The sequence below is a fragment of the Juglans microcarpa x Juglans regia genome, chromosome 7D, assembly GCF_004785595.1.
Source record: "Juglans microcarpa x Juglans regia isolate MS1-56 chromosome 7D, Jm3101_v1.0, whole genome shotgun sequence".
NCBI lineage: Eukaryota > Viridiplantae > Streptophyta > Magnoliopsida > Fagales > Juglandaceae > Juglans > Juglans microcarpa x Juglans regia.
Genome location: NC_054606.1, coordinates 16,664,890 through 16,680,458, shown reverse-complemented (window position 1 = coordinate 16,680,458; position 15,569 = coordinate 16,664,890). Strand labels below are relative to the sequence as shown.

The window sequence follows — 15,569 nt, the reverse complement described above, 5'->3', positions numbered from 1 at the left end:
CGTCGAACCTTTGTGCTGCCCATGCTTCTCTCGGCTTCCCACTGCCACGAGTGAGCCCTCCATTTAAAACCAACTCTCGTGCGACCTCGCCATCAACGGAAGCAACCTGGGTTGTCCACCGCGCGTAACCAATTGCCCAGACCTCATCATCGTAGCCCAGCCATGAACCCCCGGGAACCACCACTGGCCATCACAAGGGAAGAAAAAAAAAAGCCCCTACTTGTCCTCTCGAAAACAGAGCAACACCACAAATCCGGTTGATCACCACCGTATGACAAAAAATTATCGAGCTAGCCACAGAATTTGCCTGTTGTCACCTTCCCGTCAGCCTTGAGCAGCCTTAGTTATGCCTTGTCCCTCACGGTGAGCTATTGTCGAACGCTTACACTGCTTCTCTGTCCCTTTTCTCTCGTTGTGCACACTTTTTTTCATCTCTCTCTCTCTCTCTCTCTCTCTCTCTCTCTCTCATCCAGTGCATAGCCGCCGAGTTCACCACCTCCCACCGCACCCTGCACCGTCACACATTCCCTTCTCAGTGAGCTCCTACCATGCAAAGTTAATTTCACGCATGTTATATATGTTTTCAAACAACAAAATGCCTAACTATACCTTACCAAATAGTTGGTCTATTAATTAAATGAAATTACATTAGTACCATTTACTACAAGTTGTATTAATGTGCTTTTAAACTTTTATTATGTATTAGTACTCTCTAATTTATTTATATTTTACTGAAATCTTTTAAGTAAATTAAATTGGTATTAAGCAAGGTTTTTCTTTCAAAAAGTAAACAATAATGTTGTATTTTTTTATTGTGATCTAGCTTATTATATTGTTGCTGTATAATTTAAAATATTTTGGTATAATTATATTATCTAGTATCAGATTTTATAATTTCACTTCAATAGTAAATAGGTCAAACTTTTAAATGTTTTAGTCAAAGTTATTAAACGAACATTGATGATTTTCGAACGTGATGATTTATTTTGAGGTTATAAGAATTTTAAGTCTTGAGGAATTAAAATAAGTTATTTTAGAAATTTAGGCTTAAATATCGAAATATGTGCTTTATTGAAAATTTACGGGAATTACGTGATTATTTTATAGATGATGATTAATTATTGTTCGGCATTTTTGAGGAAAATTCTGAAAAAAGCTAAGAATTCCAAATAAGTGGGGTTCTTATGCTAGACTTTGCATAAAAAAAATAAAATGAACTGAGGTTAATTTTTAGAAAATATACATGTTTTGTTATAAAAAGAAATTTGAAACAACCTCAGTTATTTGTTTTGCATTACTCATGAGATTCTGTATAGGAGTAAAGTATTTTTTGGTATGACTGGTGTAGACATGAGCTATTTTGGCATTTTGTTTCTGAACTGTGCAAAAGAGAGTGGATATGAAACTTTGTGCATAAATTATGTTTTTGTGATAATAATCTATTTTGTTCTGAAGATGTTTTGTATTCTGATATGATATGATGTGATTTCTGAAAACCTTTGACATAACATTCTGTTTCTGTTTCTGTTCTGTTCTGACTTTACCACGGGTGTAAAAATGTGGTTTCTGTTCGAGTTGGTACCAACTTTTATGTTTCTGGTGTACCCAATTTGGAAACAAAGTGGTTTTCTGCGTAGTTTTTCCTATGTGCACACTCATGGCTCAGAGAATGAATAAGGGGAAGATTCACATTCTATTTCTGTTCGGTTAGATACTAGGGTTTACACAACCCTACCACAGAGTTAAACATGGTCTCCGTTTTGATATGATAAAATAAGATGAATATGTTCAGTTATGCTCTGCCAAAGGAAATTTTGCATAATAATGTTTTCTGAAAGTTTCGCTCTTATATTTTTGGTAATATGTTATGATTTTGCATTCTGAAAACAAGTATTCTGATTCTGCATTCTAAAAGAAAATATTTTGTTCAGCATTTTAAATTCTAATAAATGCTCATATTTACACACTATTATATATTCTCTGCTTACTAAGTTGTTGATAACTTACCCCTTATCTCCAAATATTTTTCAGATAATTTTGATGGTTCAGCTGGAGAACAAGAGTAGAAAATTTTAGCAAAGTGTGACGATTGTAGTAGAATAAGTGTCTGAGGGTACAAATGCTTATTTGAGAGTCGTAGTTAGTAAATTGATTTATTTTCAGTTATTTTGATTTGATGAGTTACAAATATTTTCGAGTTTTTAGAGAATTTTTAATTTATGTTATTAAGAATTTCTTTATTGTCCCTATGAAGGATCATAAATATTTGGGTTAAGTAAATGATTTAATATTATATGGAGTTTTCTAGATTTAATAATTGTGTTATTGAAGTTGATATTAAGTATTAAGAGCTAAATCTCTGGACCTTAGGAATCGGGGCGTTACACTGGTATTCTTCTTGAGCAGAAAATATCAATTGGAAACAAAGAGCTAAAAGGAATTGGTATCAGCTTGGTGATAAAAATACAAAGTATTTTCATATTTGTGCTAGTCAGAAAAAGGAAAAAGAATTATACCTAGCAAGTTAAAGATCTACAAGGAAGAACAATGACTGAGCAGGGAGGGATTGAAGCAACTTTTAATTAGTACTTCTAGAACATATCTAGCTCATCAAACTCATCTTAAGAGGCCATAGCAGATTGCCTCAGATTGCCTTGCCCCTGTAAAGCAGAAAGTGACCAGTGAAATGAATATGGATTTGCAAAAGGAATTCACAACTGAAGAGATTGAGGCAGCAATACAGTAGATGGCACCACTAAAGTCCCCAGGTCCTTATGGATTTGGAGCCTGCTTTAATCAAACTTATTGGCACACAGTGTGAGATGAGGTATGCCAAGCGATCTTAAGCTTTCTAAATGGGGGGAACTTAGATCAATGGATTAATTTCACTTATATTGCTTTAATTCCAAAAGTGAATAATCCAACTGTTGTCAGTGATTTTAGATCAATTAGCTTATGTAATGTATTTTATAAGCTTGTATCAAAAGTGCTATCAAACAGGTTGAAAAAAGTATTGCCCTTCATTATATCCAACAACCAAAGTGCATTTGTATCCAGGAGACTCATCACTGACAATGTGATGATTACTTATGAAGCTTTGCACACCATGAAAACTAGAAAGAAAGGCAAAGAAGTATGACACTAAAATTTGATATGTCAAAGGCATACGATAGAATTGAGTGAAAATTTTTGGAAGAAATTATGAAAAAGGTTGGATTTGGAAATAGGTAGATTTCACTTATCATGGAGTGTGTTATCTCAGTGACATACTCGGTTCTCTTCAATGGAGGGAGACCATTAAGCCTACAAGAGATATAAGGCAAGAGGAACACATATCTTTATATTTATTCTTTGTGCTAAGGGGTGGAGCTCTTTAGTGAAGAAGAAGAAGAAGAAGAAGAAGAAGAAGAAAAAAAAAAAAAAAAAAAGATAGACAAATGGGGTTGCAATTACAAGCGGTGGAATATTTTTTAGAATTAAATCACAAATAAATGCTCTTAATTAAATATAGGTAAACGGAAAAATAGATCAATATTTGCAAATCTAGCATAAATACTATAATAAAAACTACCGGCAAAACGTTCCTTGATAAACTGAATTACATCATAATATTTTGGAAATATCCTTCAATAGGTTAAGAGAAGTAAAGAGAATATATATATAAATATATATATTTATATATATATAAATTTGAGAAATAATGGATTTAAATTGAAGTAATAAGTAATAGAATTTGTAAAATATACATGCTTATGTAAAGAAAAATCAAAAAATATTATTTTTTCTTTTTCTTTTTATGGAATGGCATTTGCTAATAAATATTGCCCCTTCTATAGTAATAATTTCTAAAGGACAATATTAGGGTCCACACCCAAATATGCACACTAATGCAAATAGTTTTCTTTTTTTCTTTTATTTTCTTTTAAGCATTTTAAACATTTTTAACCATTAAGAAAAATAAAAAAAATATAAATTTACTAATAGTCACTTCTTTAAACTTTAAGAAAAATTAAAAAGAAATTAAAAAATTAGAAGCCATACTAGTATTTTCCATTTCTAAATTCTATGCTCTGCTGAAAGTGCCTTTTTTATTTTAAGATTAATGTTTTTATAATTTCTTTTATTTTCAATTCTTTTTTTGGGTTTTAAGTTAATAAGTTTCATTTTCTTGTTTTAATACTTTTAAAGTTTTTTAAGGTTTTTTTCTTAGCTAATTTTTTTGTTTGAATTTCAAATGTTTCTCAAAATTTCCATACTGTCTTAAAATTTTGAGAACTGTTACAGATATAAACAGATTACATAATGTAAACCCACAAACTAATGTGGATTTATGAAATCTGTTAGATTCGCTTTATAATAAAATTAACTTTACAATCTAACATATGGTCATCAAGACATATCAATTTGTGGGTTTATTTTTATGTAATCTGTTTATAACTAAAATATTTTCCTAAAATTTTATATATTGGTGCACATTTGACCTATCAATTAATATGTGTCAAACAATCATTGATCTTGATGAAAAATTAATAACTGTTTGGCGATGGAGACTCATTCAAGGTTGGTACCAATTTGATTTGAAAAATTCTATTCATAAGTCTCACACACCACACACCACCCTTTTTGTTATTTTTTTTTTAATTTTTTTCTCTTACCAAGTGTGTGGTATATGGATGATGAGTAAAAGAATTCAATTATTTGAGGAAGAATAAAACTAAAAAAAAAAAAAAAATAAAAGAAAGTATGGTGTGTAGTGTTTGGAGCTTGTGAATAGCAAAGCTCATTTGATTTTAATGAAGTATTTGAGCGTACTTAGAAGTACAAGAAATCTTTCAATATTTAATTTAAAAATTATTTTAACTTAAAAAGCTCGTTGTAAGGGGTAAAATTGAGGGTTCATTTTTTAATTAAAATATTTGAATAATGCTGCCACGCAGTAGCATGTGATTGGCAATCGGACATGGTGCCGCTGAGGTCACTGGGATAAATTCCAGACCTCATCGCCCCATTAGTGTTAGAAAAGCGGAAGGGAATTGTTATGCATTTAGTAATAATTGTAGAAAAAATAGAACAATTGGTTGTTTCGAGGGAACCAAAATCCTCCGCAAGTTTTGCCAGAATTCAACTTGACTTCTTCATTCATAACAGTAGATTAAATACAACTCAGGAAATAACCACCAGCTAACAAACACTGGATTTTAGCAATAATACTAACAACTTATTAGACCACTACTAACAATAAGGAAATCACGAAATAACGACAGCAAGATCTTTGACAGATTCTTAAGGCTGAATCTCAGCGAGACTCGGCAGAACATGCATCTGCCACTTAACTACAGACTTAAATAACAACATTAAAGCATAAACTCACTAAATAAAAGATAATGGACCCCTAGATAAGGCCATGCAGCCCAAATAAGGCCATGTGGCCCAAGCCCGGCACATGACAATGCCTCCCCCTCAGAAGACCTTGTCCACAAGGTCTGGGAAGTCCTCATGCAAGACCCGATAGTCCACCCATGTTGCTTCTTCTAGCCCTAATCTTTTCCACTTCACCAAAAGTTCGCAACTGCTCGGTTCTTTTTCTTCACCATTTGCCGTTGTAAGATTTCCTCATGTTCAGGCTTAAAGGTTCCATCTGATGTTGTAGGTGGCAAGGACTTAGATTGTTGATTTCGAGCCCCTAACTTCTTCTTCAAGCTTGATACGTGGAACACAGGGTGAACTTGCGCCATAGGAGGAAGCTTCAGCTTATATGCGACAGAGCCCAGTTTTTCCAGCACTTCGAATGGCCCGTAGAATTGCAGAGAAAGCCTCGAGTTGCATCATTGAACAACTGACTGCTGTTTGTACGGTTGGAGCTGAAGGTAAACGTAATCTCCCACTTCAAAGCTTCTTTCAATCCTTTTTAAATCAGCAAATCTCTTCATTCTTGCTTGTGCCTCCTATAGATTATGTTGAAGGATATGGAGAATTCGATCCCTTGACTTTAAGGTATCTTCTACAGCTTGATTTTTTGTAGTTCCTAGAGAATAGGGCAGTAATTTTGGGGGTGGGTAGCCATAGACTGATTCAAAGGGTGTCAGTTTTGTCGATGCATGAACATTTGTATTGTAACACCATTCGGCTAAGGGAAGCCATTTGACCCACTCCCTTGGTTTGTCACCTGAAAAACACCGTAAATACTGCTCTATAGCCTTGTTGATGATCTCGGTCTGTCCATCCGTTTGTGGATGGTAAGCTGAGCTAAACTTCAAGTCAGTCCCCTGCAACTTGAATAGTTCCTTCCAGAAATTGCTTGTAAAAGTTGAATCCCTGTCTGTTACAATGGAACTAGGCATTCCATGTAATTTAAAAATATTTGCAACAAATATTTGGGCTATTTTAGAGGCTGTATAGAGATGGGAAACTAGAATAAAATGAGCATACTTAGATAACCTGTCCACCACCAACATAATTACTGAATACCCTTCCGAAATAGGCAACCCTTCAACAAAATCTAGAGAAATGTCAGTCCAAATTTTAGTAAGGATCGGTAAGGGTGAAGGAGTCCTATTGGATGTATGTTTTCCAATTTATTTTTTTGGCAAACATAACACTCTCGGATTAAATTTCATATATCACCCTTCATTCCTACCCAATAAAATTCAGAACGAATTCTATGGATAGTTTTATGATAACTTGCATGGCCCCCCTAGACTGCTATGTAAGGCCCGTAGAATCTGCAATTTCAGCTCAAGTGTGTTGCTAATATAGAGTCAGCCTTTGTAGTAAAGCAACCCTTCCAATACTTTATATTTGTTGGGATCCAATCTCCCTTGCTTCATTTTCTGCAACAGCTTCTGCAACTCTGAATCATTTCCATAGGAAGCCTTGAGAGTGTCCAACCAAGTAGTTGTTGGAACTGTGAGGGCTGCCAACTCTCCTTCTTTTGAATCCACCTTTCTAGATGGTGCATTAGCCACCTGGTTGTCTTTCCCTTGTTTGTTCTCCACTGAGAAATCAAAGCCTAACAACTTGGTGATCCATTTTTGTTGAAGAGGTGTTCCAACCTTTGTTCTAGCAAATATTTTAGGCTTTGCTGATCTGTTTACACCTTGAATTTTTGCCCCAATAAGTAAGATCTCCATTTCTTTACAACAAGTACCAAGGCCATCAATTCTTTCTCATAAGTTGACATTTGTAAAGCCTTCCCACTAATGGCTTGGCTCATAAAAGCAATTAGTCTTCCCTGTTGCAATAAAACAGCTCCAACACTATACCCACAAGCATCACATTGAATAGTAAAAGGATGAGTAAAATCTGGTAGTGCTAAGACCAGAGGGTTAGTAACAGCTTTTTTTAGTTTTTCAAAGGCTTCCTTGGCTGTTTCAGTCCAGTGAAAGGAATTCTTTTTTAAGAGAGAGGTTAAGGGTGCTGCAATTAGGCCATATCCTTTGATAAATTTCCTATAGTAGCCTATGAGTCCTAAGAACCCTCTAAGAGACTTTAAACTGGTGGGGAAAGGCCAGCTAAGCATAACTAGCAGGGTCAGCCTTAACTCCTTTTTGGGAAATTAAGTGGCCAAGGTAGCTAACTTCAGAACACTCAAAACTACATTTAGATTTTTTTGCAAACAATTGATACCGTTTCAAAATGTCTAGAACAGTTTGTAAATGAACCAAATGTCCTGAAAAGGTTTTGCTATAGATAAGCATGTCATCAAGAAAGACCAAAATGAATTTACGTAGATGAAGCTTGAAAATGTCATTCATTAGGCCTTGGAAAGAAGCGGGTGCATTGGTAAGCCCGAATGGCATTATCAAAAACTCGTAATGACTTTCGTGAGTCCTAAAGGTGGTCTTTTGGATATCATTAGGGTGAACTCAGATTTGACGGTAGCCGGATCTAAGGCCTAATTTGCTGAAAATGGTAGCACCATTTAGCTCATCTAATAGTTCATCTACAATGGGTACGGGAAATCTTATTTTGATGGTTTCTTTGTTGAGAGCTCTATAATCAACACAGAGCTTCCAACTACCATCTTGCTTTCTTACCAATAAGACATGTGAGGAAAATGGGCTTTGACTAGGTCGGATTATACCATTATTCAACATTTCATTGACCAGCTTTTCTATTTTTGTTTTCTAGAAGTACGGGTACCTATATGAACCTACACAAACTGATTTTGTGTCTTTATGGAGTAAGATATGGTGGTCATATGTTCTAGGTGGAGGTAAACCTTTGGGTTCTTCAAAAAGTGTTTGGTATTGTTCAATAAGTTCACTCAAAGCCGAGTCAAGTTCAGTAGAGAAAAGAATATTTTTAGTGGGTTCTGTAAGTTGTATAACTAAGCCCTTTTGGTCATTTTTTAATGCCTTACCAAAATTTTCACCCTCTATCAATGATAAACTAGTGGGTGACATGCCTTGAAGTGTTTTACTTGTGCCCATGTACGAAAATTCCATTTGAAGTCTAGAGAAATCCCATAGAATTGGCCCTAGAGACCTTAACCATTGGACTCCCAAAACAATATCACATCCCCCCATGCAAGCAAATCAAATTCAGTAGGATAGAAATTACCTTGCATGTGGAGTTTCACCTCAGTACACTTCCCTTCATTGCTCAAAGCTGCTCCATTGGCTACCTTCACTATCAATCCTTTGGTGGGATGTATCTTGAGCCGAGCCTTCTCAGCAATAGAGGGATCCATAAAATTATGGGTGCTACCCGTATCAATAAGGACTACCACTACACACCGTTGCACCTTGCCTACTAACCTCATGGTTCTTGGTTTAGGAGAGCCCGAGAGAGCATGGATTGAAATGCTTGGCTCTACCTCTACAGTTTCTGGTTCACTCCGCGAACTGCAGTCTCCCTTCTCCTTGCCATCCCTTGCTATTTTGGGCTCCTCTTCATCACTAGAATCCTCGCACTCCATAATGAATAACTTAGCTACCTTGCATTTGTGCCCCGGTCCCCATTTCTCGTCACAATTGTAACAAAGACCCTTCTCTCGCCTTTCCTTCATTTGAATAGGAGATAAGCGCTGCACTGGAACTATAGCCCTCTTCTCGGGAGAATGAGAACCAAAGGTCAGCCTTGGGGTGGAGCACCCCCCTTGACAACCTTCCTTAAGGCCAAAACATTTTCTTCCTACATCTTAGCCAAACCAAAAGCAATATTCAAAGTTTGTGGGTTCAACATACATACCATGAATCTAATGTCTTCTCTAAGTCCTCTAAGGAAACAGTTGATTTTATATGGTTCAGCTAACCCCCTTAACTGGTTAGATAAGATTTCAAATTCTGTTTTATAAACTTCCACGGTAGTAGTTTGCTTTAATTTTGTAAGAGCCTTCATTGTATCTTCATAAGTTGTAGGACCAAACTATGTCTGCAGCCCTAACAAATGCTTCCCAACTCGTGATTCTCTAAGCTTCCAAATCTTGGAACCAAATTAAGGCCTTTCCTTCCATGTGGAAGGAAGCCAATAATACTCGATGATGTGGGTTAGTTTGGTGATAAGCAAAAAACTTATTTGCTCTATATATCCACCTTTAAGAGTCATCACCATGAAATTTAGGGAAATCCAAACGGATGAAATGTGTTTGAATTGTCCCATGCTCTTCAAATAATGGATTGACCATTCTTAGCCAATCTGTATTGTTCTCAGGTCTCCTTTCACCAAGGCTTCAACATTACCAACCATTGCTTGAAGCTGCTGAGCCAATCCATTCACTGACTACTGCGAGGCTTGGTTTTGTTGCTGGATCTCCTGTGCTTGTTTCACACCAGTAAGAGATTTAGCAAGTTGTGAATAACATGTACCAACTCCACATTCAGTCATGTGGATAAACTCTCTGATACCATTGTTATGTATTTAGTAATAATTGTAGAAAAGATAGAACAATTGGTTGCTTCGAGGGAACCAAAATCCTCCACACGTTTTGCTAGAATTCAACTTGACTTCTTCATTCATAACAGTAGATTAAATATAACTCAGGAAATAACCACCAGCGAACAATCACTGGATTTTAGCAATAATACTAACAACTTACTGGACCACTACTAACAATAAGAAAATCACGAAATAACAACAACAAGATCTTTGACAGATTCTTAAGGCTGACTCGGCAGAACGTGCATCTGCCACTTAACTACAAACTTAAATAACAACATTAAAGCATAAGCTCAATAGATAAAGAATAATGTTATATACAGTTGTAGATTACGTAAATATTGTATAATTATTTTGAAAAAATAAATAAATATGAGATTCACATGAAAAGAAATTAATTTTTTAATAGTGAACTCTATTCTTTTTTAAAATAACTGCACGATATTTATACATTCCACGACTGTATATAGCATTACTATAGATAAAAGATAATGGACCCCAAATAAGGCCCTGCAGCCCAGGCCCAGCACATGACAGGAATCCACGAGAGAAAGTGAGGGACAGAGGTGGATTAGATTCGATTAGATTGGTGAGGGAGATAAAGAGCAAAATCACGAGTTGGAGTGTTTGATTGAAGAATAATGGGGGAATCTTCAGAAGACTTGCAGCAATCGTTCTTCAGGAGGCACTGGGAGGGTTACAAGGAATTCTGGGCAGAGAGGTTTTCTTTCTTGGACAACTATTCCAGGTTCATCAAGCGTGATAAGCCCCTCCCCTCGTGGTCCTCCTTCGATGTCCAAGAGTTCATTGCTTCCGACCCTGTTCACGGCCCCACCGTAGCGCTCTCTCTCTCTCTCTCTCTCAATCGTTTTTGGAATTCTTCAGTTTCGGCTTGTCTTTGATTTGATGTTTTGCCTTCACTTTGTGGATCCGCTCTGTTTGTTACTCGTTATTCATCTCTTTATTTTTGGAGATTGTTTTTGGCTTTTGCTCTAGCATGTCCGTCTGGGTATGGCTTATTTTGCTCCGCGTTTGATTTTGTTTTCACACCGTTAATTTGTTTTATTTTAGTTTCTCTCGATCTATTCTTTGTTTTTTTTTTTATATATATGATCTCTGGTAGAGTTTGGTTTTTGAGTAGGGAATATTCTTGTTGGTAGATCGTTTTTGGCCTTTTCCTTTTTATTTTATGCCTTACTGTTTGTTTTCACCATAACTGATGGTTATACCTAGGTTTTTTTATTTTATTTATGGTGATCTTTATAAGTTATTTTTGCGGGAGATGTTTATTTTGGTATTCTCTTTATCCTTACTCGTTTGTTAGTGATTGTTGTAATTTAACTGATTGCAGAATAAGAAAAGTTCATGTGAGTATAACTTATTTTCTGGCTTTCGTTCCATTCCACGTTTCTAAGTTGGCAATGGCCTTTGATGATGAATGACTAGTTCTGGTGTTGCTCATGGCATCTTAATGTTTTTTGATCCATGCTATCTTGACGTGTTCCTAATTGGTTTTAAGTCGGGTTTGAGTATTAATAGTTGAGGGAGAAGTATGAAGAATTGTATTTGGTAAAAATGGGGGAGAGAGAGAGAGATGGGCACTAACCGACATTTCCTCCAATGTTGATACCGGCAGCAGCATGTTATTTACTAAAATGTGTGCGATGTTTTTCCATGTGAGTCTACGTAAATATGTAATCACTATTTCTCATGTAAGTTGATTTTCTTGGTTCCTTTGAAACATGTCATTTGCTTATTTAAGGACAGACCTCACTTATGCATGCACTTGGAGACTTTAGCGGTGCTTAAGTGCACCTTTTACTTTTCCCGTTCCCTCTGGCATTCTCTTCCTTCTGTCTTCAGTTGTTTCAGAGTCTCTTCAAAATCATCAGCAATGACAATAAGCGAGAGGACCCGTGGATGGTTTATCGGGCATATAATTAGAAGTTAAAGCTACATATCAGAAAGAACTAAAAGTAAAACCTGGAATAATAATTATCCCTAGCGTCAGTTTTCTGTATGTCTGTAATTGCTATCTATACTGACTTTTTTTGTAAATAAGGTTCAGTCCTCCCTCAGGAGTCGTAAAGGTGATAATGTTCTGAGTTTTTCTGGTATTGTTCAAGACAGTGCTCGAGCTCTTATAATTTAAATTGTATCAAAGTGGAGAACTCGTGAACTTATTCACTCTGTGATGACATTGGACAGCACTGTTTGCCTTCATTTTGCATTGGTTGAACGAAGAGAATGAGGAAAGAGCAGGCAAAATTAGGATGCCTGCTCCTTTTTGTTGTCTTTATAATTGGAGGGCCTACTTACAATGATTTGTTCCTTCATGTAATCCACCAGCCATTGTTTCCATGACTAACATTTAGGACCTTTTCCCACCTTGTAACACTAGTATTTCTATGACATTGATATAAATTTGCAGTTTTTTGTCTGCTCTTATGATACTCAAATTACCAAGGAACCTTAGAATTCTTAATTGGGGACGATTAAGGGCTTGTTTTGATGCTTAAAGTATCTCAAAATTTTTTGAATAGTAGTAAAATGGTTTTAGTGAAGATGTTTTATTGGGTTTTGGGAAATGAGAGAGTAAAAGTTGATTAAAAGTATATTTTAAAATAAGTATTCTATTGGAGTTGTGAAAGTGAATAGATAAAGTTAAAAATCAAGTGTAATTTTTTAATATTATTTTTGTTTTGAAGTTTGTAAAAGTTGTATTATTTTTGTGTTTTGTTTTGAAGTTTGTAAAAGTTTGATTTTTGTATTTTGTTTTGAAGTTTGTAAAAGTTGTATTGAGTTTTGTGTTTTTTTTATAGGTAGATTTTTGTGTTTGAGTGATGTTTGGAAATGAAGTTATGAGAAATTGAATAATGTTTTGTGTTGAAGTTATGAAGTTGAAAATTTAAAATTGAATAATGTTTTGTGTTTGAGTGATGTTTGGGAATAAAGTTTGAGGAATTTTAAGAATTTTCGAAATTCTCATGTTTGCCAAACGTGCCCTAAAGGTGCTTGCATATGGAAGACATATCTTATCTCTTCTTACAGATAAATAAGATCAATGACTCTCCAAATGCATTATTGATTGTCCCCCATCTCAACTAATTAACAACATGAAATTACTTCCATTGATGGCTTTTTGGAAGCCAAACATAATGAAACTGCATAGCAGATAGAAAAAATGATAACATAGCGCATGATGGGCCCTTTTGCCATTTTGATCTTTCCTTTACATGACAAGTCATGAAGTTTCTTGTTAATATTCACCAAGCTTGTGTCCCTTTTTCCTGAACTTTGGTAATCTTTTTTAAGTTTTATTGACTGTATAATACTTTTGTTGAGTCATTGGTTGTTAAATATTGGATCTTTACAGGGAAGATATTTTCTAATAGGTTCTTTGTTCGGTTCTGATGGTTCCATGGTGTTTGTACCACCACGTAGTTTGCTTCAAAAGGTTTGATTTACATCTTTTCCTTCTTCAGCTGCAAACTGCTAGGGAAGCCGTGAACTTTGGGCTCACTGGAAGTGTTATTGGAGCTGTATCTACTGCAGGTGTTGCCTGGAAATATTCGAGGAGCTTACATGGCAAGTCTGCTGCCTCTTTATAATATTGTTGAACCTATTTGTACCAAAGTATTGCCTAAGGATGAGTTTGTTTCTTGCTGTGCATTATTTCAGATCTATTTACTGAAATGAGTCATTGATTTTAGTTGTTTAAAGCTTTGTTTCTCTGGAAAAGGATTAATAATTACTCTGCAAAAAATACAAAAGCTTGTGTAGTTGATCTTTAAAATGACAATATTTATACTTGTCAAAAGCTATTTTTTGTTTTAAAGATGAACTACATAAGCTTTTGCATTTTTTGCAAGGTAAGAATGACTTTTACAGTCACGTTTCACCAAAACCTAGCTTTTTGTTGAGGAATCATAAGATTACACAAAAGATTGCTCTTTTTGCATATGCTGTTACTAAATTATAGCAAGTACTAAATTAGACATTTTGTGATGTTGATCTTGAGCATCTTCAGCACTTGTGATGTTGCTACTATCCTTTTAGGCCGTTTCAGGTATGGATGTTGACTTGGCCAAATTAGAAATGGCCTCTATCGGTGGTGTGGCAAACATTAGGGTATTGGCTTGCATTCTTGGATGTAGGATGGCATCTTTGCTCATGAAGCATCTGGGTTTACTTCTGAGGGTGCCAATCAAAGCAAAGTCAATATGGCAGGATGGAACCTGTTCAATTTATCTAAAAAAAGCCAAATTACATTGATCAAGAGCACCCTCTCTAACTTGCCTATATATTTTATTTCCCTTTTCCCCATTTGGCTTGGCCAAGCAGATTGAGAAGCTTCAGAGGGATTTCTCATGGGGTGGTGTAGATGGATCTTTGGTCTCTACCGGGCATTATTGGACAAGTTGTTGTGACATTACGTAATGGAGAGGGGCTTATGTGGTGGATATTAAATATGGGAATACATGGAGCGGATGGTTATCCAATGCAGTAAATGGATCTCATGGTATAAGGGTTTGGAAGAACATTCATCTAGGATGGGCATAATTTTTCAAGTTAAATATGATTTGGGAAATGGATCCAGAATTCATATATAGCATGATGCATGCTGCGGAATCCATTTCTGTCTCTTTTATATGGATGATAGTTCTATGGAAGATTTTGACTCTGGATAATGTTGTGTCTTGTGGTGATGGACTGGTGTTCTGTGTGCAGCAAGAATATGGAAACTTCCGGTCATTTGTTGCTTCATTGTGATGTGGCTACGGCCTTGTGGGGTCACTTTTTCACCTCCTTTGGATTGAGCGGGTGATGTCATAATGGAGTTAATGGCGGTGTGGAGAGGTACACCGGGAGGCAATTTGTGCCTAGATGCATGGAGAATGGCTCCATTGTGATTAATTTGGACTATTTGGAATGAACACAATGCCAGCTATTGTCAAGACTACCTGAGAAGATTTTTTTTAATCTATCTATGTTTTAAGCTTCTTACCTCTTTTCCTTTTGACAGGTGCTGGGCTATCCTTTCTAGCCGGAGGTGTGTTTGGTTGGACATTTGGACACGAAGTTGCAAACCACTGGCTGCAACTTTACAGGTTGGACACCATGGCTGCACAGGTTAAGTTTATGGAGTGGTGGGAAAGGAAGTGTGAGGGACGGTCTTAACTGACTTTTGCGAAGGAAGATGCGCAACTTTGTGCCCTTTTCTACAATAAGAATCCAATGGTACAAGCGTAACTGTCGATTGAACTACCTTTGTCTTTTCCATAGAAGTGAGGTATTTCATCTTTTATCTTTCATAAAACAACAGTCCCAAGTGACTTTGTTGCAGCCTTTTCTCTGCTGCATCTATTTCTCTTTTAACATGTTGAAGTTGATGCTGCTTTTCTGCTATAGCCCTTTTGTTTTAATAGCTCTTTATCTTTGTTTATATTTCTTTTTTCTTTTAATTTATTACTATTTTTATATGCATCATTCCATTAGTAAAATTGGCAGGAGTTAATTGCAAAGGTGTTAAAACTCAAGGAGCTAATTGCTCGAATTAATCGTATGAAAATTCAGTGACGTTTTGGAATTAACTTTTAATTATAAGTCCATTAATGTCGATAAAGTTGGGTATTTTATCTTATATCATTAACATCTCAGCTTTGATCCATGTATAATAATGAAATTGG

At 35.7% G+C, this 15,569-nt stretch overlaps 1 protein-coding gene across 1 annotated transcript; it reads left to right on the top strand.

The window, feature by feature from the left end:
- The first annotated feature begins 4,905 nt into the window (after positions 1 to 4,905).
- On the top strand, positions 4,906 to 15,290 carry LOC121239550 (succinate dehydrogenase subunit 6, mitochondrial). Its single transcript, XM_041136815.1, has 4 exons — positions 4,906 to 5,030; positions 10,417 to 10,715; positions 13,365 to 13,467; positions 14,906 to 15,290. The coding sequence occupies exons 2-4, from the start codon at positions 10,521 to 10,523 to the stop codon at positions 15,058 to 15,060; spliced, it is 453 nt and encodes a 150-aa protein (XP_040992749.1). The 5' UTR covers positions 4,906 to 5,030; positions 10,417 to 10,520; the 3' UTR covers positions 15,061 to 15,290.
- Positions 15,291 to 15,569: the final 279 nt, after the last annotated feature.

Bases quoted from the DNA above. Each gene is read 5' to 3' on its own strand.
- LOC121239550 (XM_041136815.1), top strand. From the start codon at position 10,521: ATGGGGGAATCTTCAGAAGACTTGCAGCAATCGTTCTTCAGGAGGCAC. The intron at 10,716-13,364 runs GTAGCGCTCTCT...TTCCTTCTTCAG, and splicing joins ACCCTGTTCACGGCCCCACC to CTGCAAACTGCTAGGGAAGC. The intron at 13,468-14,905 runs GCAAGTCTGCTG...TCCTTTTGACAG, and splicing joins ATATTCGAGGAGCTTACATG to GTGCTGGGCTATCCTTTCTA.